The 26,982-nt window shown below is 41.6% G+C and overlaps 1 protein-coding gene and 1 long non-coding RNA gene across 3 annotated transcripts in view; one reads left to right on the top strand and one right to left on the bottom strand.

Moving 5' to 3' along the window:
- The window catches only part of VIT (vitrin), a 41,968-nt gene extending 22,953 nt beyond the window's left edge, over positions 1-19,015 (bottom strand). The window contains exons 1-5 of one of the 2 annotated variants that reach the window (XM_042892690.1): positions 18,793-19,015; positions 7,326-7,391; positions 6,477-6,542; positions 5,266-5,422; positions 3,119-3,252 (exon numbers count right to left, since the gene is read on the bottom strand). In XM_042892690.1, the coding sequence (XP_042748624.1) occupies positions 3,119-3,252; positions 5,266-5,422; positions 6,477-6,542; positions 7,326-7,356 (388 nt within the window). In that variant the 5' untranslated portion in view covers positions 7,357-7,391; positions 18,793-19,015. The remainder of the gene's footprint in view (positions 1-3,118; positions 3,253-5,265; positions 5,423-6,476; positions 6,543-7,325; positions 7,392-18,792) is intronic. The other variant, XM_042892680.1, reaches the window with a different exon arrangement.
- Positions 13,117-16,345, top strand: LOC122192183. Its single transcript, XR_006182561.1, has 3 exons — positions 13,117-13,149; positions 14,459-14,598; positions 15,260-16,345. It is a non-coding gene; the product is annotated as an uncharacterized LOC122192183 (long non-coding RNA).
- Positions 19,016-26,982: the final 7,967 nt, after the last annotated feature.

The following is a 26,982-nucleotide window of genomic DNA, read 5'->3' as shown; positions in this document are numbered from 1 at the left end:
GGTGTTAAGCGTGAAAGAATCAGTCCTGAAGAACATCTGTATAAACTGCGCTTAAACCCACAGCCTCCCTGGGTTGCCTTTTTCCAGCTCCCAAATATGTAGTTGAACTAGAAAGTGTATTTGATGTGGGATTCATTTCGTCAAGCACACACCATTCTTTTCAGACCTTGCTTTTGCAACATGCCATTTCTGGCAATGATCTTTTGCAGTAATAACAGTGAGAGAAGGCTCTTCTTGTGTGTGGGGACATATGGTAGCTATATTGAGATCTAAAATGAGAGTCCTGCCTTAAAACAATGAGGTATGTTTCCTATTTAAGCATTAAAACACGAATCTTTATAATGCCACACCAGATGCCGTCTCTATTGGTACATGTAGCTGTGCAATTCCATTTCTTGGGACAGTTTTATATTCTCAATGCATATCTGGATCATTGAATGTAAGATGTTGCAGAGAAGTTCAGTGTGGGTAAGACTGCTCTGCTCTCTAGGAGCTGGAAAAAGCATAACTTTGCAAGCTTGGATGTGGCATAGATAAGGACTTCCACTCCCTGGTGACTCTCTACAAACTGATGTGATATGTCACGTATCTGTACTACCTTTGGTTAGACCTACCTCCACTTCCTGCAAAACCTGAATTTTGATGATTGCTTCTCTTATGCTCTCAGTGGTTCCGTTAGTAAACGTTCACCTGTCATCCTGGCTATTTAGAGACCAACAACAGTCAACAGAACTCATCTGTACAGACTGAGTGCTGGAGCAGGCTGTCCCTCTCATGTCCCTTTGCATGTCTCTAGCCTCTTTGTTTTACTCCTCTCTGAAATTTCAGATGTCAATAAAGAAGTTACTTTGAGTTACTTTGAAGAAGTTGCTTAGAGTTACTAATGGGGCAATTCTGTAAGGATCTATTTCATCTCTCATTTACATTGGTATAATTTGGGAGTAGCTCCACTGAAGTCAACACAGCTCCCTCAGAAGCCAAGCTGGCAACTGACGTGCATGGACAAGCTGCAAAGATCTTTTTCCTTTTTCTTGGGTTTCCCATAGAAGCTGGAGTAAGTTAAGGACAGCAGATCTTCACTTCCATTTTTTACAGAGGCAAAACTGGCCTCAGGAGCTAAGCGGGAGTAGGGAGTTCTTTTCAAAATTTGGCAGAAAGGTGAAAAAGATGTATGACTGCAGATGATGTCTAAATGCATTTCTTTATCCCCAGCAGTTCAAAATTGTCAGGTAAGTTATTGGCACACAGATGTGGCAATAGCATAATAATCTTATCTTATAGCTAATCTGATTTCTCATGAAAACTTAGATTTTCATTGTGCAAATAAGCTATCTGCCAAGGGGAAGCTGGCTACTGCTGGACTCTGTGGTTTGTGATAAACATCAGCTTGCATCCCATATAGGATATTGTCAAATGGTAGCTCTGAAGCCTGACCTGGACGTGGCCCTGATTTCTGGAGCTATGGTAATTTGTCTTTTCCACTGATATGTCATCTGGAAAAAGTTGAATCTAGGTCAGAGTTTGCTTAGCATACTTGAAAATGGGTTTACATGTGAGTTGAAAACCTCAGCTTCTGGCTGTTTGAAGTACAAGCCATAGGATGGTGGCCGCTCACCCTCTTGTGCCTATTTGCAATTAGGAAACCCAGAGGTTTAGGGCTCTATTTTCTTAACCCACTCGCTTCAAACTCCCCCTAAACTGAATGGAGCCATTCAGCTGTATGCCAAGGCATTCAGTGCTTGAAAGTGAATACCAGTGCATTTGCATACCTCCTGGTGTGCTCGCTGCTTTAATCCCAAGGGGCAGACCTTGTTCCCCACTGCTCCTAAATCACGCCACCTCACTGCCTGGCTCTCCTAAGGATTCTTCCTCCATGTTCTTTTGTGTGGACGTTTATTCATAATGTAAACATCACATTCTCCATGATAATATCCTAACTGGAAATAAACTGTTGGCACAGCCTTCCTGAGAATTTAATCTTCTGAATTTATCTCTAAGATTACCACATTTTCTGCAGGTATAGTTAGCAAGAATTTCCTTCCTACTTGTACATGAAATGTGGTATCAAACATGCTATGTTATATTACATTTATGCTTGAAGCAGTTTGTAATGTAGTTCCACTGCATTAGAATGACAGTTCAACATGCTTGAAATTGAGGCATGAAAGACAAATCTCATCATGCCTACCTGTGTGCAGATTTTTCATCTTCTCTTTACCTATATTTCTAACTTTCTCTAGTATCATCTGTCATAGTGATTCATTAATTAAGAGTAAAGATATTTTACTACAAATCAAAAATCCCTGCAGTTTTATATGATGACAAGTGAGCAGCTGCTGAGGTAAAAAGATCTTATTTCCTATTTATGTAGCAGGATTACAATGTGCTGTTTGTTGGAAAAAAAAACAGCAGCAAGTACAAGTAGCAATTCAGCTATTCCAGGAAAGCCATACTCATCCAAAATAAATCCTTCTCATGGTGTGGTGTACCCATGGTAAAATGCTGTAAAAAGTGCATCCAAATATATTAATGCAAACTCCAGATGGCAGTTTAATTTGGTCAGCTTCTAAGACCTTATTAAATAAGGTCCACTAATTTTCACATGAAAACATTTCTTTATTTTTAGTGGCTGTTCCATTGCTTGAGCTGTTGATTTTTCCAGAAATGATGTAGTTAACTAATATCAGTTGGTCATACCTATCCCAAACCTTCAGAAGTGTAGACCAGCAAGAGATGGACCCTTGTCTGGATGAAGCAAGAGGCTGGATTTACAAATTGTATGTGAAGTAAATTAGACCCTGTATTAGCTTCATTGCAGAGTCTGAATGGCAGCACTGGAACAAGCCACTTCAGAAGACATGGACATAAACTCACACTGAGGGCCTTAGCTTGCTTGGCTGCAGTACTTTTCAGGGGAACAAATGCAAGGGAAGACCCACCCACCATTCCCAAGGCTTGGACTTTAAGCATCAAGAGCAGGAGCTGGGACGCCAACGGCAGTCAGTGCAGATCTGTCACTTGCAGTGGGCAGTGCACAGCTCCAGTGGAGTGTATTTCTCTTTGTTGTCTCCATAAGAATCCCAGAATAAAAACTAACCAAGGTGCTTCAGCACAGTACCTGAGACGAGGAAGGACTCCCTCCAGCGTGGCAATGACAACGACCGAACTCCGTTGGAGAAGCTCCCCCGGTACCCAGCATGGCCAGCCACCTTCTGAACAAGGATCTTCCCACCTGTGTTGTCTATTGCACCACTGCAAGGGGAAAACATAGTAGCTAAAGGTGGGAATTCTCCCCCAAGCCACAAAAACTGTTAAACAGTGCAAGAGGTAGGAGGTGCTTACTTCCATTTTTAAGCCAGGAATTACAGCAAAGCTACGAAGCTACCACTGAATCTGCTACTAAGAAAAAATTGTACTTCATCAACACAGAAGAGCAGTCAGCTGCACAGCACTGTCAGTCTCTGTTTTTTCTTGCCAGTGATGTACAAGGTCAGTGCTTAAGGCTGACTGAGTTGCACAGAAGGACAAGTTTCTGCCCTCCTTGCAATTCCTACAAGCATGACTGCATGATTGAAGACGTGGAGATGCACTCTGAGAGTTGGAGGGCCAGCCATGCAACAATAATAATTTATACTAATCAAAGACAAACCTTCCATTTTCCTGACTTGTTCTTTTTCAAAAACTAATGTTTTCTTTGTTTTTCAGTGTGTGTTATCCACAGAAAACTGAGCCTGGTTCTGACTTTAGCCCAGAGTAAGCTGAACAAAATGTTACTGGAAGCTGTGGAGGTGCGCCGTGTAAGTTAACCTAGCCAAACTCAGCTGGCAAATGGGGAAAACTGAAATTCGCATTCCAATACAGGGAACTGGCATTTGGACTACAGCAGAATTTGCATTCTCTATCAGTATTTTGTACCTTCTCACTGGGACAAGCTCTGCTTGCAGACCACACAATTTTCATTATGCACTAATATCCAAAGGAAGAATTTGTTGTGTGAAAGCCAGACCCTTGAAGGCCATCACCAGAGCACAGGGCTGAGCAGCGGCCACTGTAGCCAAAATATGGCAGTCCTGTGCCCAGTGGCACCCAGGGGTGCATCCTTGTAGTGGACTTACTACCATGCAGTCCTTCCCTGGGCAGTGGACCTCAACACAGGGAGGGCTCTGCTGTCCTCTCGCAAGCATCACCCCTTATAGCAGAGCTTTTGTCTTCTTACATGTTCAAGTGAGAATTCATGCCAGGCAGCTTGAATTAAGAAAGCTAAATGTTTTGCATTTTATATTAATTTAGAGACAGCCTTCCATGGCAATTAAAAGCTTTGCATTAAAACAGTTTTCCATCTCAGCAGGTCATATTGAAGTATGGCTGTTACAGGGCCACAGCAGTTCATGGGATGGGACTGTGAAAGGAAGGAGGGCAGAGAATTCCCACCGGTAAAGCAGCTGATGTCACTAAAGATTCATGAGCACTTACACTTTCTCAGTGCTGCTACAGTTCTCTTACACAAAATCAAGGGAAATTGTTTTTCAAATAAGGTACTAAGTCTCAAAGTCTTAACTATTCAAACTTACTCAAGTTCCCAGATATTTCTCAGAACTGGAAGCACTGTGATAACTCTTTGAATGAAGCCAAGATGTCAATCAGACTCTACAAGTTCTTCCTGTACTTGTATCTGAATGCATCTTGCCTTTGCATCCTGCCTGCAATGCAGTGTTTTAGTTGTGAAGTGATTCTCCATTAAAAATATCTGCATATTTTTTGCACGGCAAATTAAATTTGGCAAAATTAGTGCTATAAAATCTTCATTATGCGTCTCTTTGGCCAGTATTTCCTTCTGTGGCAGAAAGGCACATTACTCAGCCTTTGACATCAAAACCAGTTAAATTCAAATCCCCAGAATTAAAAGCAGTCCCACGAGTGTGTGAGCTGTACATATTCATTGCCAGTGATACGTCAGTCTTTTCTTCTGAAACCTTATTAGTAGCAGCAGTTCCATCCCACTTGAATGAGAATAGTTCAGTAATCTGAGATGTGCAAATCTCAAGACACTTTTACAGCTGAGGAACACTTTCAAACACAACTGATTTCAGTAGGAATAGAGTTGTCAGAATTGGATCCATAGTAACACACACAATCTTTCTCGTGTGCTTTCCACCAGAACAGCAGCCTGCAAACAGACTTACAAGGCACTGGGAACTTTGAAGGACCTGAAAAGCCATGAGTGATGATTCTCTCTGGGTGCCTGGCTCAGTTTAACCCACTCACCTGTGAATTGCAGCACTGCACACACTGGAAAAAGAAGCATAAATGTCTGTGCCATAAACACGGTATTTTACATCTTGACATCCTGGAGGGCATTTTGCAATGAATTCTGGATTTATTATCTTCCCAGCCTTGACATCGCAGTCAATCTGAGGTATGTCTGTGAGAGCAAAATCTTGGTAAAGTCAGATTGAATGCTTTCATAGCTGAATGATCTTGTCATAAAAGAATGAGTAACTGAATGAAAGGCATGCCCTCCTCTTATGCTCTTACACCAATGCTTTTATGATACAAGAAATGTCTGTGTCCTCTGCATCTACAATATAACACGTAACAAGCCTTGTACCCAGGATTGTGGCTGTATGGACGGAATGATGAAGTCTGAGGATATTCACTGAATCAGAATTGCAGGGGTTAGAAGGGAACTCTGGAGATCATCAACTCCAACCCCTCTACAAAGCAGACTCCCTCCATCATTATTTCTGATCTTCAGTGTAGATTTCTTTAATGGAGATATGACTCTCTGATGGAGAGAGAAAGAAACCTGGGCTGTGGTTACCACTGAGGAAGGAAGCAGTAGGGGAAGAGGTGGCTGTGAGTAGAGACCAGGAATAACCATGCACACAAGAGGCATGATGCTTCCCAAATCTTCCCCATGCTCTTGGAATTCTGTGCCATCTGTAATGCTAGGCTGCAGCCACATTCCATTATCTTCCCCTTTGTTTTAAAACTATTTTTTGGGTACAATTTACTTTGCACAGGGCATTAAATATAAGTCATCACCTCCCAGCATACTAGTATTTTGACTAAATAATGAAAACAGTCTGTAGAACTGAAAGTTATGCATCCTAATGCATAAGACATACACAACCTCTCTCACGCTAAATAACTATATATGCTTTATGTTACAGCAGATTCATTTCACATATTTAGATCTCTTTCAAAAGCCTTATGATGATCCTTGTATGGTGAGTGGGGACAAATGAAGACACATTTTAATACTGAAATACACAGTGTCCCCTTCACTCACAGACCAGTATCACACATTAATTCAGTAGAATAACTTTTACTTAATGTATGTTTCCATTGACTCTGTAAAGAACTAGACTTACTAGACTCTGTAAAGAAGAGATACTAGATTATCACCTCAGACATTTTTATGCATCAGTCTTGCTTGCTGTAAAGCAGCCAAGCATGTTAATGGGATCACTTACATAGTTTAGCCTTCTTGGTCTTCTTTGTGGCTTCCTTAGCTGCATACGTACATGCAAGAAGTACCCCTAGAACAAAAAAACCACAGTTTCAGGAAAAAGGTGGACTGCCAGCATCAGTCACCACAAGCTCCTCTGCATGGGATTTCCCAAGTTTTAATCAACTGGTTGAAAAAATGAAATAGGAATATTTAATGACACATCTAAGTTTTTACTTGTTGGTCAATTTGTCCAATCAAAATGTCAGCTTTCTAAAGGGGATTCAAGACCAACAGATTACATATTTTTCTGTGGAACTCATTGTCAAAAGATGCCATTGAGTCTAAATAATCCAGAACACAACAAAAAAGCCAACTGTTTCCATGAGTGGTGCAATAATGGAATTGGTGTGATAGAGATACCAGCAGATCAACATCTCTGTGACTAAAGTAACTAGGAAGCTGGGGAGAGAAAAAGACTACTAGGAGAAGAAAAGAGGACACATTTATAAACGTTTTGCATTGGAACCTTCTTGATAGGAGAAAACTCTGTGTTCTTGTAAAACTTGGAGGAAAAGAAGATGCTCACAATACAAAATTAATTGCTGATTTTTCTTTGTAGTGAATCTTTAAGTTACAGATATTTTCAGCCCTGGTGATGCACCTGATGTAGATTGTGTCTAGCTAAGGTCAGGCACTTAGAAATCTCTTTGAGTAATTAATATTACATATTTCTAAGCAAAAGTCAGGAAATCTGGGTGGCCCATTTCTGAAAAGCTGTGCCAAGGCTTACTACACCAGCAGCCACTGATCAGCCAGAACAGGGGAGTACAAGTCTACTAACTGCTAATTGCATCACGTCAGCTGTACTTACCAAAGAAGGTTGCAATGACTGAGGCCTTCATAGTGACTGAAGCAAAGTCTGGATCAGTAAGGAGCACTGAAAAGGAAAACATGAGTATATCAGGTTGTAGACAATACTGGAATGGTAAGGGAAGAGGGAGCGTGCAGCATTCATCAACAGTCCTCGTGTCCTGTGCCCCTTTCTCCTGGGCTGAGTTTGCTTTGCAGTGCAGCTGACATCCCCAGAGATGATGCTAGGGCTCTATAACAACCACGGATTCATTTTTTACTTCTGTCAGACTTTGACTTTTACCTCAGCAAAACTAAGGTTTCATTGGTTTCAAGGTTTATTTCTGAAGCCAGAATGTTTTGGTAGCTGAGGACACGATGGATATAGACATGCAGTTGTTCAAGTTAATTCACTGATTTTCTAGGGAGCGCTCACAAATTTGCACATTCAAGTGCATCCTGTAATATCACAACTGAAAGAGGAACATAAGCCATCTCACTCTTAGAGCAAGTTGCATGAGGTATCTTGCAATCATGCCATTGATTGAGAGACAAATTATTGATTTCTTCCTTTACTGAGGATGTGTGTGTGCAAGCCTGAGATTAAGAAGACGTCAGCCCTTCTGAATGGCATTTTTCTCTGGGTCTGTTTATGTGGTTCCTGACTCCTGCCATCCCTGAAGATCTTGGCCAGCCTACAAGGATACAAACTAAGCACAGGTATCCTCCTCCTGAGCAGTTCCTTCCATGTTTCCACATCGTTCTGCCATTCTTCTTCTGATGACTCCCTGCTACAGAAGTATACCTGTCCAAACCACCTGTCTTCCAGAGATGTGGTGCAAGGGGCCACATGGATATGAAAGAAAACAATCCACATTGTAATTAACCTTACAAAAGCCAAAATGAGAAATCTTATGTTTAAGAAGAGTGTGCCTGTTATGGCTCCATAGCCATGACCAATTCCAGCAAAATCTCAGATGGTCAGCAAAACAGGGGAAGGAGCAACTTATCCAGTACCTGGCATTTTCATCTCTGAGCTATGCTGTCTCTGGTGTAAATTGGGTTTTACATACTTTTATTTTTCTAGCTCAATGAAATTCCTGTATACATACAAAATGGGAAAAAAAATGTTCTAATGCCCAGAGCCCTGTTCTTGTTTGATATGTCCATTTGGTGTGGACCCTTTCACTCTCAGCACTGAGATGCTAAGGTGCCTTTTGAGTTTGTGTCTCATTAGTGAACCAAAACAATGGATGATCTGGATGATATTTTGTAAGCCCTGATTCACTGGCGTCTTCCATGGCTTTTCTGTGACTCTTTTCATGATTTGTAATAATGCCAGCTATGCTTAGCAGATTTCCATTAATTAGTTGCAGACAGCAAGTAACCATTTAGCATTAAATCTCCTTTGTCTGAGTACATTTCCTCATCTGTATCCTCCCAACTGCCATAACACACATTACTCCTCCACCAGGAAAGCAGTGTATATGCATTATATTAACACTGCTAAAATCCCAGTCAAATCAAGCACAGATCCAGCAAGAAGAGCATCTCCTTCAGTTTTTTCAAGTACGAGTACTATCCTAACCTTTTGAAATCAGATTTCTATTTGAAAAAATGTTGATTCTTTTTTTCACCATCACAAATATTTGAAAAAGCTTGAATGCCAGGGAAAAGACAGAATTAGCAAGCCATTCTTCCAGCACACAAAGTCAGACATTTACACTGACATTTTATTATATCAACTTGGCTTTTATAAAGCTTTTCAAGGGAGTTACTACATGAAAGAAGCTCTACAAATAGACAGATGTTTTTTTATCGCTATAAGCTGTTGTTGTATGGAAAACTACACATTTGATGATGGACTTGGAGGTTTTATGTAAGTCCTTGAAGCTTGGTGTAAGACAACGCTGTCCGTCACATGTGCAAACACAAATTCTTTCCTGCTGTCACATGCTTTGTCTCTGCAGGCGTAAGCTGTTTATTTCCTGTAATCTCCTGTGCTGCAGAAATTAATTTCTGTACTCTCTTTGTACCCAATAGTGTGTGTTATTGTTCTCCTTCTCAAGGGGCTGTAATATAGCAGCAACACTGGCACTGTTAAAAAAAATAGAAGTGGACTTTGTTTCAAAGCTATTCAAACCAGTAGCTTGGAGTTAATAGGGCTATCTTCAAGCACTGTGGGTGGAGTTAAATATGTGCTCCTTACAGGAAAATCAAGTGGGTTTGGCGTAGGTGTGAGTACACTGGTTCAGATAAACAAGAGCTGATCATCATCTTATAGAGTAAAAGATTTTAGATTTTTAAAAATTCATTTATTTTTTAAATTATGTTTCACTCTTTCCTTGTTTCGTGCTATCCCCTAGCTCACCAATATAATAGCTGTGTGGTTGGTGAAAACTAGGTAAATGGGCTAATACCCACAATTTTCTTTCCCCTCCTTTCTTCTCAGAGAGAAATGACAAGGTGGTCTACAGTAGTCCTCCCCACTATGGGTCATCACACTCTCATAGCAGGGTGCTGTTTGCTGCTGTTCCTGCTTGGTGTTTATATCTTTTGCTTCAGAAAAGAGAGCAAGGGCTTGGACACTGCTCTGTTGCCTGAAGATGGGCATGTTTCCCCCATACACGGAGATAGGTGTTGGCTCTGTTTCTCAAATAAATTCAGCTGATTGGCTTGTGGCTGTGTGTCTGGGATTCCAAGAGCTGTGAAGGTGCCAAAGGAGCCTTGCTGCAGCTTTGTGGCTGGGACATTCATATGGGAAGGAGGATGTAGGGTCCTGAGGCCTTCCCTCACCCAGATGCTCTTCTTCTGCTCTGTTCCCAGGAAAGCAAGCAGGCAAGCACCATGTCAGGCTCCTTTTCACTTGCTGTCTTTTTGATCCCTTATTTCTAGTATGGATGGTTGTGCATGGTCCTGCTTTATAGCAGCGAATGGGGAATATCCCAATCTTTCATGCTCTGGAGCCTGACGATGGGGATGAATTTGGTGACAGAAATGTGGGCTGAAACTGTCTGAGGTTGCAGACAGCCCTAAATACAGTTCTTCCTAATCAAGGGTCGTCACAACTTGCCTCTCATTATAGATGCTTTGATTGACTGCTGTGTCAGTGGTGCCTGATCTGCTCTATGAGGTCCCCATCTTAGAAGAGAGCTAGCAAGGCTGCTGGCACCCAGTACCCACTGGGTTGCTGAGTCAGACGTCCCAGTGCTAAGCTGCACTTTAAACACAAAAACTCTTTTCTTTTTTTTTCCTTTTTTTATTTCACAGCCACTTCAAGAAATGTTTATGTGCAGTTTTTCAAGAAGAATTTAGTATGAAACAGCCCCAGTCAGGCAGGTATAATGAAAAGATGCTATACCCAGCAATTTACAGCTAAATAAAAACACCCAAGGAGCCCTGTGCATTCATTTTATATTCATGCAAAGATCTGAAATTAAACTAAGGTTGAAGTAACAGCGATGAATGCTTTTTCTGCTTTCTGCAGAGCTCTTTCAGAATAAGGTAATTTATTTAAAACTATAGTGTGATTTAACTTGCCAGACCTTTCTCAGGACCTAAATAAAACTGTAGTGATTATAATTTCTCATCTGTCTAACAGAGGTAACCACCAATTACACTGGTCTGGCCTGTCCCTCCCAGCACAGGAAGAAATACATGTAGGATATATCACTCACTCACTCACAGAGAAAGCATAACTTGGAATATCCAGACAACTATTTCTGTGATGATCATTACGCTGTGCTTCCCTGTTTTCTGCTAAATCATCATATATGTTACTTTTTTTCATTTGGATGCACAGCTTTCCTTGTTCGTTGGGAATTGCTGTTACATGCAACCTGTGAATCCCTGTCCACACAAGTACCTTTGTTTGTTTGTGTCTCATGGTTCTTATGTCTCATGTATGTGTCCCCATTTCTCCTAGGCTTAAGACCTTCTCCCTCTGTGCACTGGAACTTGCTCACTGTTTGAAGCAACCTCTTTCCCTTTCCTAATTTAATGACTCCTGCTTAACACCAGTCAGGGCCCAGCCAGGTTCCTTGCACTTGCTGTGTTCCAAAGAAACAGAGAGCAAAGAGGTGACAGAAGGGGAATGGAAAAATCTGCATTCCAGTAGGACCTGAGGGCTGTGCTAGGTACAAAGCATAAGATTCATGGCTACATTTCCTTTGCTCTTTGTAAAACATAGTTTTCTATTTTCAGAACAATTCTAAAAAGTCAAAGGGACATTTTAAAGTGCAGTACATGGTTTCTCAGGTTGGAGGCACAGTTAAGAAAAACACAATATCTGTGCTATTGTGCTGCATGCAAATTAAGCATTACTGTAGTGTGTCAGAATTCCTCTGAAGGTATACATTTGGTCTAAGAGTGAAAAATTTGTGAAAACAGCACTGAAGAAACTGCGTATCACTATGGGGATGGCTTTTGAAATTTTTGTGGCATGTTCAGACGAAGTTTAACATCTTTTTGTGTGGTAAGAACTTAGAAGCAGAAGTTTAGAGAAACATTAGTATGTTTATGCTCTGCTTATTAAAGGTACATGTATCCCTTTGCTACAAAGGTGAATTGTATGTCTAGGTTGAAAGCAAAACTGATCCTTAAACATGCTGATAAATTTATACATCATCTTACAGAAAAGTAGAATGGAAACTGTATTAGTTCAGTCAGTACAACTATCGCTGCCTCATGCCAAAGCAGTAATGGTAAAACTGAATTGATTGATGATGACTTGATCAAGGAAATCAAAATATCTCAGGAAATCAGCAAGCATCAGGAAAGCTGCAGAAAGCATTTTGGAAAGCTAAGCTGCTTCTGTACTGGCAACTGCCCCAGGCCACGTCCTGCAGGCATAGCTCATCCTTCCTGATCCCCCTTCCATAGGTATGGGATATAAAGGGGCCACTGGCATGCTCAGAGGAGATGCTCAGATGAGCTGTTGAAGTAGCCAGATGCAAAAGGATTGTTAGTGGATCTACTGCAGGCTCATGTCCTCCAGATCTGGGCCACAAGCAGCTCCACAGGTCACTTGCTAGTTTGTGCTTTCTTATTCTCTTCATAGAGGATGACAAAGATTAGTCTTAGTCTTTGAACTGAGTCTGCCCATACTTCACATGTTGCATGTTTTTCACCTGCTCTACAGAGAGATCTTAAGGCTTAAATGTCTGACCCTTCTCCTTCTCAAGGGTTGGAGGTGAGTTCTGCTCCTCAAGGGCTCATGGTGCAAGGCTGCAGTGCCAGTAGAGCCTTACTCCTTGCACTGTAGCAGGCTGATTTTCTCAGCAAGTGGTCATTACCACTTTGCTTTTGCTACAGGCAGCCTCAGTTGTATTCACCTCTGTAGTGTCAGCATGCAGCCCACCTGTAGTCCAGCAGGTGCATTCAATCTGAGAACTATCACTGGACATGGACAGGGAGCCAGTGGAAAACTGGACTCCTCTGAGTGTTGTTTCCAATTTTAATGGCTCAAGAAGACATCTTGAGACTCCAGGCTGCTTTGGGGATGAAAGTGAGCTACAGGTTTGCATGGGCACTAACATTATAAAAGAGGATGTTATGGGTAGTGATGGATCTCTGAAAAGAAAAAGGTGCTGCTGGCCACAGACTTGATGTCTGTATGGTAATTGTTGAGTCATGGCCTGAAACACTGATTAAGCACCTGGGGAAAGGACCCAGTTAGCCCTAGGAACACAGGTGAAGGCAATTCACCCATTTGACCAGAAGGGGTAGAGTCTGATTGCATCTTTCTTAGACCTCATTTAAGGGCTGACTGCCACTGTGGAAGGATATTTAGTTAGAGATCCCTCTTTTGTGGGGTTTTCTCTGTGAGCCTAGATCTTCAGAGATGGGTAAGCCCTTTTCTTTTGTATCATCTTTCTACTGTGCTAGTCCCTTTGTCATTACTTTTCCTGTGTCTCTGTTCTGCCACGTTGATCTTTCTGACTGTTGCAAGTACATGCAGGTAAAGCTGCGCAGCCTCATGGTATGCATGTTGGTAGCCTATGGCAGATGGTGGGCATAGGCTCTTTAGCATACTGGTCATGCAGACAGCGTGATATGGTTTTGCTTCTAAAACTGTATTCCCTAATGTCTGAGGTGCCTGAAGGCACCTTAAGAGTTAAAAAAAAAAAAAAAAAAAAGTGCTGGCATGGAGCAATGCCTTCATGGATACTGTGACAGTGGAGCTGCAGCCAAAATTGTTGAGAAGTACTTCTCAGGACCAGGCTGCTATTGACTTACCAGTTTTGCTAAATAGAAGTTTTTAAAACCTGTAGTTTCAACATAGAGATGAATCATGGGATTCTGTTTCTGAGAATCCAGGATCAAGAAGGAAAACTGTGTTTACTGCATGAACTAGGAACAATCTGACAATCACACAGCAGGAAGATATAGTTCTGGTCAAAGCTGTTTGAAAACAGAAATACAAAGCCTGTATATCTCAATATTGCATAATAGATTTCTGCATTTAAGATATTTGTTCTGATCTTTGGCTTGAAGAAATTACCATGTGAACTTTTACTTCTAGTTATCGCCTGACTTATGTATTTCTTTTGATGCACAAATTGCACCAGTGAGAACAGAAGATGTAGACTATGGAAGCCTGAGATTTTTATATCCAAAATAACCTTATATTTTGAGTGGCAGTTTGGTAGATGGACTGTTGCCAAAGCAGGGCGAGAAAAAACCTGTCTGACCTGGGCATACTTGAAGAAAAGAGCAGGTGTCTACATTCATTTCTAGTAGATTCATAGGTGTGTATTTGATACCTATATTTGACAATGCAAGTGGTTCTTGAAAGGTCAAATATTCCAAATTATTCCAGTGTAATTACTCCAAACTCTATAACTGTTTCCTTCCCTCATTTGGACACTCTTCTCCTTCTCCCTGTTTATTCTCCTGTCCAGGCACCCTGTCTTCCTACTCTTAACTCCAAATACTTCTTCCACCAAGTCCAGGAGAATGAAATGCTTGTGTGCTGCAGTTGCATTGTTAGAGTGGTGAGCAAGGTAGGCTTCCATTGTCCTCAGTTGGCAGCAATGCTTACTGCCACCAGAGTCATGGAGCCATACCTTTGCATCATTCAGATTCTCCAGAGGCGACTGAGGGTAGGGCACACAGCACTGCTGCCAGCTTTCTTCTGTCTCACTCTTGTTCTAGGAGCTCCACAGTAAGCTATATGTTTGGTGCAAATAGAAAGAATGGAGCCTTCTGAACCCTTAAAGGAAGCTGGCAGAGAGATCGAGAAGTGCAGATGTGGTTGCATTCAAACTTCCCTGTAAACAAGTGATCTTGGAGAGGTAAAAATTTCCACAGTTTTATGTACAAGCCTGGAGGCAGTGGAAATCCCCAGTCCATCCTGGTGGGGACATTAAAGGATTGCAAGAAGCTACACAAAGATCATTCAGAATTTTTCCAGAAAATCTGGCTCAAACTGTTATTTGGCAATTTAGTTTTTTCATAAGGAACCAGCTGCCAACTGAGAAACTGTTGGCTTCCGTGTTACATGCATTACATTTACAAAGCTATTTTATAAGGTGGCAGGCCAAAATACAGTTTGCAAATATTGTTGGCATCTTTAGAGCTTTTTCAACTATCTGTATCTGTAGGATGTCCTGTAGAACGAGATACATTTTGGATGTACCAATGAATTTTTAACACATCTTCAGCTCTGGAGATGAAGCAGAGGTAGGATCAGCTTAACAGTTACCAGAAAGCAAGTCAGTCATGACAGTAAGACTTGGCAATAACTTAATAACTGTTTAAACAATTTGAACATAGTAAATGTGGTTATGAATGCTCTTCTGAATCCAGCTATATATTTGGGTGCTTTTCTTCAAAAGCAAAGTGGCAATGCAGACTGTATTATAATTCTAACTAAAATGCGTTTCCAACTTAAAATGCAGGTTCCGACTCACTGGGAAATATTCATTCTGTCCAGCACTTTCTGGCTCTTTCCAGGGCTCATCTGCTGAAAAAAATGGTGCAGTCATGTCCCACTGTGACGGAGAGCAGAGGTGCCAGCTCAGAGGAAGGTGGCAAAAAGATGAGGGTGAGAGGGCTGTGGAGAGAGGGAATGATGGCTCTACTTCTCTGCTGGCGAAGAATGCTGCAGAGGATGTGGGAGCAGCCCTCAAACACCACAAATACTGCAGCTGCTCCAGGGTGCAGAGCTTGGAGCTAAATGTTTGCAGGGATCTGAGCCAGAACTCAGGTACTGAACCACGAATGCTGTGCTGTCCTGATTACCCACTTCTGACTCATCTCACTGTCTGCAAGAGTCAGACATATCCATGCAGGCTGCAATCACTGCTGGTGATTATGGCTATCCCCATAGATGCCTTAGGAGCCTACACTACATCTGAACCTACCCCAGCATTTCTGTGGGCCACTGTGGGTACTGGAGAAAAATCTCATCTGTCATACACAGTCTAGTGTTACCTGCAACAAACCCCTTCACTCCTCCCTTTTTGCAGCAGTTTGTTCTGCAGGGCGTTTCAGGGAGTCAGTTTCATTGCTCCCTCCCATAGCACTTGCAGCCACACGTGCAGCCCCTGTGGGCTGGGAGCTAAAAAAGTTCACCCGTGTGATGCAGGCGGTCATGAGCCAGACAGGGTTTAATTTACTGATGTAGATACAGCCTAAACAGCTACAGCTTTTCTGGTCGCTTCTGCACCACTTGTGCTGCTTCTGTAGCATTCATGCAAGTTTTCCAAGTGTGAAGTGTGCATTAAATAAACGAACTAGGGTGCAAAAGAATGACATCTGCTCTGAGACTGTTAGAGAGGCTCTTTTACAAGCAAATGAACCACCAATTTGTAGTAAGACATTGTTTTCTAAACACAGAATAAAAACTGTTATCTTGCTTGGCTGGTCATTAGAAGAGAGATAATTATAGTCTCAGTGTGACAATCGGCTCCAAACAGTGGTTGCATTGTTCCAGTCCCCAGCTGAATCCCAGCACAGGCACCCAAGGCCAGCAGCACTGGGAACAACAGGGCTCCTTGTGCATGAGCGAGTTCAAAAAAGTGACTGAAGTGCTTAAGAAGGTGCTAAGCACTTATCTCTCCCTATGACTGGCCTTAAAGACCATTATTTAAAGGTGGGCAAGATGAAAAAGACAACCTTAAACTTTAGTTCTGCATTGATTTCTGTTTTGTTCTGTATTTCTACTTTCTAATGCAAATCAATGAGCCCTGTATGATGGGACAGGCTTTCAGAAAGAAGGGAATGCTCAATGATCAGTGTTCAGTTTCCTAATTCTTGAATGGTGGACCCAGAGCTTCAAGAGGCCACAACGTCTCTCAAGGCTTTCAGGAAACTCTGGGCCACTTGCCCACATAACACCTTACTTCTATGGGACAACCTGAGCCTCACTGATCTGGCACCTGCCCATCTTTCTGTATAGAGATTTCATGAGTGTATGCTAGAGCATTTTCTCTGTATTTAGCCTCAAGGCACTGGAGGAGGAGTACAACCATAGCTGTTGGGTTAGCGTGTTGAGCTACTGGGCACTATTTTCTTTCTAGAGCTGTTTTTGAAGCTCTGAGGTGAAAAGGAAAAATATAAAAATTTTCCAACGGACCACTTGCAATCAAGACTTTGCCACTGCTATATAAAATATAAAAGTTTATACGTATCGTTTATACATAAAGTTTATTTTTTATAGTGTTTTCTAAAAAGCAATGGCCAGAAACAATAATTCAGTTATTTCACCTTAAGTAATTAGTTTTTCCCATCATCTGTGCTTGTGCTGTCTCAACCAGTCCTCTTTTAGAAGTACTCATTTTAATCAAGTTTGACCCAAGGGAACATAAAAATTAATTTCCTACTACTTTTGTGAAAGTAAGTAGCTGGGTGAAGGAGTGAATCCCTTATTAGTACTCCTACTAAAGGAAAGATTTCACTAGGATCCTGTTATTAGGCATTAGAGAACCAACATCTAGACTCTTTCTTGGATCCCATGTATGAGGAAACCTGGCGGTGTTGCTTATAAAACCACTTGGTTCAACAAGCAGTAGCAAGACTGCTGCAAGGACACTGCCAGGGAAGAAACTGTCTTACAGAAAATAGTGAGTGTGTAGAGAACTTCCTGCCTCAGGCAGAGGCACAATGCAATATTCAATTCCATCGGTAAGACAGTTTTATTAAATATTTTGTTTATCTTGAATAACAGAAACACAGGAAGTCTTTTTTTGTCAGCCCAGCAACTTAAAACACTTGAAAAATATGGAAGCACAGTAAGTTGGTCTACAGCAAGATACCGATTCAATATTCAGAAAGTAATGTGCATGTGCAATGCAGTTACTTTTCCTTGAGCTCTGTTTGTGTTTCCTAAAGAGATCAGCCTTACAGTCATCACTTTAATTCAGGTGATGATCTGACTAAAGACTGAAGGACGTGGTACTACAGATACAGAAAAAGATAGCCAGCCTTTGTCCATAATAAAATGCAAGGTGTTTTTAACTTTAGCAATCATTCAGCAAAACACATCATAAACATACATAGCTGATCTCAAATAGATTTTGTAAGTCATCTAAACTGAACTAAATTTTTCTTTGCATTTTTTTTTCTTTTCTTGTTTTTGGTCTTCTGTTTAAATTCTGGAGATGTATGATAACAGGGATCTGCCTCTTCAACCTGTAGCTCCTGTTTTGCTCTGAATATAGCATAGTTCACGTAAACTCTAGGAACAAAATGTTGAGTAGGGATGAAAGTTTGCTTGGGGCATCTGGTTCATGTTTGTACTAGTCTGACAGAAATCACATTTTGAAGAGACTTATCAGGACTCTAATCTCTGTAGAGAGCTGAATGTCTACGGCAGGCTTGACAGTGCTATTCATTTTTGGATCCACAGAAGCAAAATAAGCACTCTGCACAAAAGGATACATAAAGTCTAGGCTACTGTACTGCTTATATGTCTGAATCTATCCAACTAACAAGGGAATTCACACTGTATAAGTACACAACACTGGAATAACATAGTTTTCCACTTGGTGTCTTGGAGATCAGTGTCACCAGAGACTTGTAGTGCTAATTAATACTACACACACCTTCCTATTGATCAAAGAGGCAAAGAAGAAGTCTTGAAATCAAAGCCACTTTAAACATAAGGAACAGGTCACATTGCCTATTGCACGCTATTTGAGCAACAGCCATATATGTGCCTATTGGTGTGTGACTAATATATACTATGCTTTATGAAGCAGTTAAGCCCTTGCTATTCAGGCAGTGAGTATATGTGTCCACTTTAACAGCAGGGGTTTAATGCTTTTATAAATGCTTAATGAAATAAAGTACAGTTTCATTTTACATCTTCATCTTCCTGGGTCTTTGATCTTATGCACGCAGCTGGAAGGTTAAACAAAAAATTATATCCCTACAGTTTCTTAGCAGTGAAAATATTTAATTATCATCAAGACACACACACACAAAAACCCAATTCCCTCTGTTCCCAGAAAACAAATATAGCAGAGAAATGACATCAGAATTACCTTGTTAGAGGTGTGCAACTTTTTATTCCTTTTCTCCACACAGTATGAAAGTGCTTTTTTTTCCCAGTTTTTCTGTACCACAAACTCCAGCCAACATTATTCTAAAGAATCAGAGGCAGGCGGCGAAGGGAGGCCTGGACACCTTTCCTCTTTCAAAGAGGAGCTAATCAAACATTCCCATCGAGCTCCCAGCTCTGTGAAAGGCACGTTGCCCTCCCTCTCTCCTCCCTCTGCTCCTCTCTCCCTCTGTCTCTCCCTCTCCCTCCCGCACACACAGACCTACAGAGCTCCTTACAGTGATTTAGCAGCTGAATTAGGCGGTCCTATTTTAAATATATGTTCCCTCCCACGTTTTTGGTAGGGATTTCTATGCTCCTTTTGCATCAGCCTGTCAGATGTGTCAGGTTTTTCTCTTTTGGAAAGAGAAGCTTTATTTGCCTGATGTTCTGGTTCAACTTTTTTTTGTTTCCCCATGCAGTTCAGCACTGTATTAAGACTGTATCTAGTAGCCTGGAGTAAATTCAACAGCTCTAGAGATCATTAAGTACCAGATTGCTTAGGTGAGAGTCAGATTTAAAGAGATAAATAGCTTCTGAAGAGACAGACTGTGATGCCTTTACTCATGTTTATAGCTTCTTATTCCATAAACAGCTACCCTGGAGTTGGAGGATTACTAACAACAGCAAATCTGTGAGTCTGACCACAGAGAAGCAGAAGTATGAAATAAGCATTAGCATGGACTCTTTTCTGGTCTGACTGGATGCAGAAGTTTAACAAAAAGTTGTCAGAGATAGAAATCTCTAGACCAGCACTCATTTAGTATGGCCTGGCCAAATGAGAAGATGCACAAGTGACTATTTTTCTTAAGTATCTGTACACATAACTCCTAAATTTCTGAGGTGACTTTAAGAGAAAAATTTTATTGAGACTTTCAAGATCACAGCATTCACAGTGTTACCATAGAAAGCAGTATCTTACCCTAGGATGCTGGAATGCAAAGTGTAATTTGCAATTCCAGCTAAGTATTCAGATATTTGTAGGTAACCCATATGAGTGAACATAAACAGTTTTATCTAGGATCATTATTAGTGAAAATTTATGTACAAAAATCTAGAATAAATATAGGAGATGGAGCTCAAAAGACACATTGAAGAGATATGTAGTTTTTGGCTACTTCTGATGTAACGGTTCTGTAATTTGTTTGGTGATTTGGCTTCAGTGAAAGTGATTAACATTTGTTTGTGATTCTTCTGTCCAGTACTTATGGAAACTGTAAGATAGCTCTGCATACCAATGAACAGTACAGCAACAGAGGTTTATCTAGAAGTTCCAACTGTTTTCCTAACTTATAATCATGCATAATCATTTGATTCTTTCAATTATGCTCTCAAAATAGAAATCTAGGCTTGCTATAGTAATTCTTTGTGAGGCAGAAAAAGGTACACAGACAAAAAAACTTGTCCTGATAGCAAATTGACTAACACAAAAAAACAACACTCAAAGTCTTGCTAATTCAAGTTAGGACTGTCAGAATATAATCATCAGCTTTTTCATTATGTGTTGTGAAATTCATTTATTCAAATAATGCTAGGCAACACGATTGAGACCTCAGGAATTTTAGAGGTCCTGAAGGCCAGATATCCAAATACTGGAGTTTTACAGCTAAGTGGCTGTGCTATTTTCCAGCACTTCTGGATGAAGTGATAATCTCTTACCTGCAGATGTTGCTAGAAATACTCTCAAGTGTTTGTACACATACCTTCACTGGTATTTAGCCACTTATTTTCCACTTAAGAAGACTATTTTCAGAAATCCACAAGCATGGATACCCTATATAGCTCCATAGTAGTAGATCAGTAGTTATCTAAGAAGTTTCTTGAAGTCAAATCAATTACATTCTAAATTGACTTTGAAACAGAGCCGTACATCAAGGAATGAGAACCAAAGAAATACGGTGATGAGAATGCTGATGAGCAAGGCCCTGACAAACCAAGACTTAGGCAGAAAAAGGCTCAGGTTGTGCTGGCAGCGCACAGAAATAGTCAAACTGGTGCTGTACTATGGATGAAAAGAAATGGATGAGTGGGATGTACATGCAAAAAGCTCTCCTGAGGTTCTTTTTCTGGAACTCATATTAGCTTGTTCAGGGCTGTGGACATAGGCAAACTGAACGTGATTGATAAGGTGTTAAAGCAACAGTTACTGTGTCTACGCGGTAGGTCATGTTCCATCTCTGCTGCTATTGGGGGGTTGTAGTTTTACAAGGGAAATAGCTGATCCATTTTTTTATTTTCCATGGTTGGATTACCTAATTTATGGATAAATGGTACCCAGTGCAAAATGCTGGATTGAACCTGGCAGGATGTAGCTCAAATACACTGTTGTGTGAATATAGTTCTGTTGCTTCCAGAAAGCCAGCACTGGTGAAATCCATCTGTGCTGTACCCACCTGGGCTATGCTCAAGGCTTGGGGTCTAGAATGCTGGTGTTGGGCTGGCACATTTTTGTGTTGCTGTAAGAGCTAACTGTGCATCCTGGAAATGAGCATTTTGGGAACTGTGGAGCAGAAAGACTGAGTGGGCAGAAAAAGTAAAAACTCCCTGAGTTTGTTACTATTCACCCTCTCACTGTCATGTGTAATGGAGAGCTGAAGGGTATCAAAATGTTGCAGAGGCCGCTGGCTGTCTCTCTTTATCACAACATTTCCCAGCACTGCCAGCTGTGCTCTTTCCTGACCAAAGTAACTCCCAGCCACCCAAGAGCTGGCAACACAAAGTGCGGGAGCAAGAGGTGAACCCTGCTGTGTGGTCCCACTTTGGTGCATGGATTTGCACAGGAAAGGATCTGCTCATTAAAGAGGTGAGTGTGCAGTCAGAAAGCCACTAGTTTGAAGACAATAGCTGTTGGACACAATTATCTAGGGGGTGGAAAAATGCTTGGTGTCTGTGTATTTGTGCCTCCCACCATCAGTTCTATTCAGAGGACTTCATTTGAGTTTTCTGTTAACTGGTAGTACTGTTTGTGATGGTAGCTATAAAGTTTTGCTGTATTGTGGGTTTTTGTTTGTTTGTTCAATTAAGGATTGGTGTATTAAGATCAGGTGGTGTATTCTTTCTACTGCATGATATATACAGAGATACATACATACATATATACATGCAAATATACCTAGTAAATAAGGTTGAGACATATCACAGCTTCACTTCTCACAGCAGCAGCCCAGCTACTCATTTCAGTAAAACAAAATCACTGCTTTATTCCTTTCCAAGCAGGCAGCACTGATACATAGAGCGGCTTTGATTCCACTGTAATAAGAAGCCTGAAAGCAAAGGATGTCAGATCTCTGACCCATCCTCTCAAAGCCTTAGTGAAGCAGCAAGACTAAATACTTGTTTCAAAAAGAGTCATTTTTGAGGAAAATTTAGTGACCACGCTGAATTATGATCTACTCAGAGATTACTGACACTCTGGAAGATAAAGAGAAGACTGATAGAGATGTTATGATATATGCCAGCAGTGCTGGTGTGAAAGAAGGCAATTCGGCCGAGGCCCCGGAAGGGAGGTATGTTCCAGAAGAGCTGAAAGACCAGACCCAGTGACGCTCTGTCACAGACCTTTAAATAAGTCTTCATTTTGAGGTCATCGGTCATGTGGAAGTTTTAAAGTATACAATTTTTGTTTAAAAACCATTGCTGGAATAACTGAAAATCTAACTTACCAGAAGGGAAGCTCACTTCACCCAATCTAAGCCTCACTAGAAGTCTAACCAACTTCAACGTTTTTTCCTGAAGCTTTTGTTTATAATACAGTTTGAGGATTTATATATTTCAGTCGACACAGAAATGTGAGGTCCCTCATTTCTCCCTCTCTCTGCTGAGATGTACTGGTAAATGAAAGAGGAAAACCTCACCTATTTGGAAGTGGTAAACAAATTCACCTCTCCCAAATCTGATGCTCAGCAAGCAATATGTCCGTGGGTTGAGGCAGGTGGTGATGTTCCATACATCACACCCTGTTTTTTCCTCTCTGTTGCATTGCATGGGCTTTTCTCTCTGTCCAGCAAGCACTGTGCTGGCTTGGATCTGAGCCTGCCTGGGGACATCTCTCCAGAAAAGATTTCCTCATTTCCATCTCCACTCATACTGCAAGGTTGTTGGCTTAGCATGGATGGTTTGCCATAGAAAACCTTTTAAAAGGTCACTCTACAGCCCTGTGCGTACCTAAACTGAGATGCGTAATTTTTAAGGGGAAGGCCAGAAGTCCTCCAGCCTCTACCCTACTTGCAGGCTCAGAGCACATGCGGCTCTTCTGCTGTGGGGCTGTGGCCGCCTTCTAAAACCACGGAGTCATTTACTCATGAGGCTGTGGGTAGGAGATGCATAAGGAGTCACAGTGTTCATGGCTGCACTCACTGGACTGTGATCATTGTGCAGAAACCATGGTAGGAACCTTCTCAGTGACTGATGGCAAGCTAAGGAAACACTGTCAAGGTCCTGACTCTGCATGAAAGGACAGAAAACATAGGTAAACAAAATGATTTCTGCAAGTCACATGTAGCTATGTCACATCTAATCCTATCCAGGTATTTAAGCAGTAAGGAGCAAGTATTCTGCTCTCAATCTCCCACAAGTCTTTTCCATCAAATACTACTGCAGGAGCCACAGAACAGACTGTTCTCCATGTTACAACCCCACTAGGTGTCCTGCATAGCCTGGCAGCACTGCTGGCATGGCAGCACATGGCAGAGCTGAGTTTCCAAGAATCAACAAGAAATTCAACTTCTGTAGCATTGCTGTGTTCCTGAAACACTATGAAATAAAATATTAACTTCTGCACTCCTGCATTTAAGATAGATGTGCTTAAAGACCATTCCTACACTAAGAAAATAAGGCACAAGTATGTAGTAGAAAGTTAAAAGTATAATTGGGGTAGCAGGGCAACTAGGGGGTTAACATTGTTTGGTTTTAGCTGCTTGAAGCACTTACATCTAAATTGGCCTCAGGTAAATAAAATAACCAATGTCCTGGAAGGCTTATATAAAATACACTGATGTGTTTGTCTTGTGCTTGAGAAAGGTACGAAGGCTGAATTATGTATACTGGAGCTGTTGCCAGCATCAGAAACTTTAAATAATTAGAGCAACAGGGTAGCCAAGCATCTGTTTTTTGTTTTTATGAATGGAAAGATATCATGGGCCAAATGAATGCATGATGTTGGCTTGCCTGGTTTAAATGGATGGGTACCAAACTCACACTGTGTAAATTTGTCTCAGTGGGTGTTTCTCAGTGATGGTCATCTTTCCTGAGACTACAAAAAGAAATTGGGCTCCATCAGTAAGCCCCAGGCTCTGAGTTCATTTGCACACTCCACAAAGAAGTTGGAGACGAGGGATGCCTAAATTAGCCTTTTCAGGTGTGACAACTCAATATTATGAGAGCTGTCAAGTCCCCCACTCTGGATCCCCTGCAGCATGCAGTGTGGAAATGGGACCTGCCTGGGAGCCTACTTTCCTGATGGGACAAGCTCAGAAATTGAGATTCACAGCAGTAAATGCAAAACAGACTCTAATATGATATTGATACCTGAATAACTTGAACATCTCTTGAGTGGTGGGCACAGGCACAGTTTGCCCAGAGGAAATGTGAACTTCACATCTGTGGAGGTGTTCAAGGCCAAGTTGGATGCAGCTTTGGACAGCCTGGAATAGTGCAGGGTGTCTCTGTCTATGGCAGAGAGCTGGATCCATACAGTCTTTAAAATCTCTTCCAATCCAAATCATTCTGTGATTCTAGGACTATTGACCATTTTTGGAAATTTTTTATCTCATCTGCCTCTGCAGTAATCAAAAGACATAACAAAAAGTAAACTCAGGCCTAGACAGAAAATATGATGTTTGAGCAAACTCAGAAATTAGTCTTATCTTTAAAGAGTGTTTGTATACTTTGAGAGAGATCTAATATGTAGTGCATTAACTATTGGCAAGCAGACAATAATGGGACCAAGATGTCAGCTGGGTTTTCTTGTAGATCTTGGGCTGTAGCATTAAAAAAAAAATATTGTTTTTCTTGAATTATCTTAAGATCTTTTTCTGTAGGAAAAAAAGGAAAACAGCCAGAAGATCCACTTGTAATTGAGGTGCAATAAAGAGTTATCAGGGCATCAAGGAATCTTCATTATTTCACCATGCTGCTGAATCTATCCCTACCCCTACCTTCTATCCTCCAGGTTGCCAGATTTATACCAGAGGCAGCCACAAATGCTGTATTAAAACTTAGCTAAAGCGAGCAGTGGGTGCTAGGGCTGGAACAGCACCCAACACATCTGGGGTCAACAAATTCCCTGGGCTGCTGTACAAGAGGAGTTTGCGCTGATAGCTTGAAGGGTTGCGGCCAACTTTAAAAGTTGTTACAGTATGGAGGGTTACTGTAATGTTTGCGTCTCACCAGTCTGCTATCAGAAAGCAAACAGTCACTACAATGGAATCCCACTTAAAGGATCAGGTTTTTTGGCAGCCCTTCCAGTTATACAAAAATTCATAGTAACTGAACAGAACCAGGTCAGTAGGAAGCCAAGCATATGATTTTGTTCATCTCAAATCCAATGTAGGTGGGGATTGAGTCTTCCCAGAGTAAGTGGGATGTATTCTATAGTGGTACAACCTCATATAAAAGGTGATTCAGTGGCATAAAGATCCTTGTATGAAGAGTAAAGTCATCTGTTTAGGAGAGCGCTCTTTGTTGATGAGAGGTTTCAGCTCTGCTGAATTCAGCGATGGAACCTGCAGGTGAGGATGACAACACTTTAAATACAAATGGCTTTTTCAGTGTGCTTTCCCTAACTGCTTTCAGTGTGAGCCACGTGCTATCATTGCCACTGTTAATTCAGTTTGCCAAGAATACCAGGTCTCACTCTGGATCCTGGTGCCCCTTACCTTGGCAGTAAAGCTCAACCATTCACCGCAAATCGGGCCTGAAAAATGTAAACCCTGTAACAGTCTTCTGTCTGTTCTTCCTGACTGTTTTCCTGATGTGTTTTCTGTTTACGCTCTGTAGGGCATCAGGTGTCAGAGCAAGTAGATGATGCCAGTAAAAGCCACTTCACAGTAGAGAGCTCGTGGCTGCCTCCCAGAACCTGAATGCATCCCCTCTGTGGTGCCCTTATCCTTGTCTTCTCCAGCTTTGGCTCTCGGCACTGAAGACTATTCAAAATGCAGGTTTTTTCTGGAGGCAGCATGCAGAAATCATACTGCTGCTCTGGCACACAGAAGTGTTCAAACATGCAGCAGGGCCAGAACTGCCAGTGTGTTTAATGGGTAGATTAATGTATTTGCTTTGCTTGTATGCATCTTTCAAAATGGGTATTTGCCAGAGTTCATGAAAAGCCCCTCTGCATGCAGCTCCTGTGCAAAGGCTCAGCATGTAAGAGCAGAAATCACTGTTACCAGTCAGTCTTGTGGCAGTTCAGTTCTCTCCAGAGTCTCCCTGCCTCTGAAGACTGCTGAACTTGTAGAGGTTCATTTGCCTTCAAGAAGGCAGAATTTCCAGAATGGACTCAGCTGGTGGATGGGAGCAATTGTTGGTGAACCCATCTTCCTGAGTGGAAAGGTGGAGAGATATCAGCCTGGATAATCCTCTCACCTTTTGTGTGGCGCTGTGTCCATATAAACCTCTTACTGTGTGGATCCAGGTGCTGGCAACACCTTCCTTGAGGAATGGTATGCATTATGGAGACAGACTTTCTTGTGTTTCAGCAAGGTGGAACTCGGTTGGGAAGGAGACAGTTTATGGGGTCCCGGGGGCTGGGGGAGAGGGCAAAGGCAGCAGGGAAATGAGAGGGGAACAGAGCAGGGGGAGGATTCTGGGGGATTAGAGCCCCAAGGGGTCCATGTGACATGGATACAAGGAGGGTTTGGAGGGATTAAAGAGCTGCCCTCAGATGCAGACTATGGACTGGCAGAAACACTTGCATTTACCTTCCCTTCTCCTCCCTGACTCACCGCTCTCAGCTGAAGTGGGGTGGGAGAGATGGTATTCTGGTGCTTCTGCTAAGTTTCTCATTGCCTCAGTAAGTATTGAAGATCTAAACCACTGTCAGTCACTAAAACACATTCAAAATTTTTTTGTGTGCATTTGCACCAGCCTGGAACTGGAAATGCTGTTTGTTGTCCACCCACGGTGGGGCTGAAGGCAA

Source organism: Lagopus leucura, unplaced genomic scaffold, assembly GCF_019238085.1.
Source record: "Lagopus leucura isolate 7727_CA_CO unplaced genomic scaffold, USGS_WTPT01 Super-Scaffold_73, whole genome shotgun sequence".
Taxonomy (NCBI): Eukaryota; Metazoa; Chordata; class Aves; order Galliformes; family Phasianidae; genus Lagopus; species Lagopus leucura.
This window is presented reverse-complemented; position numbering and strand designations above follow the sequence as displayed.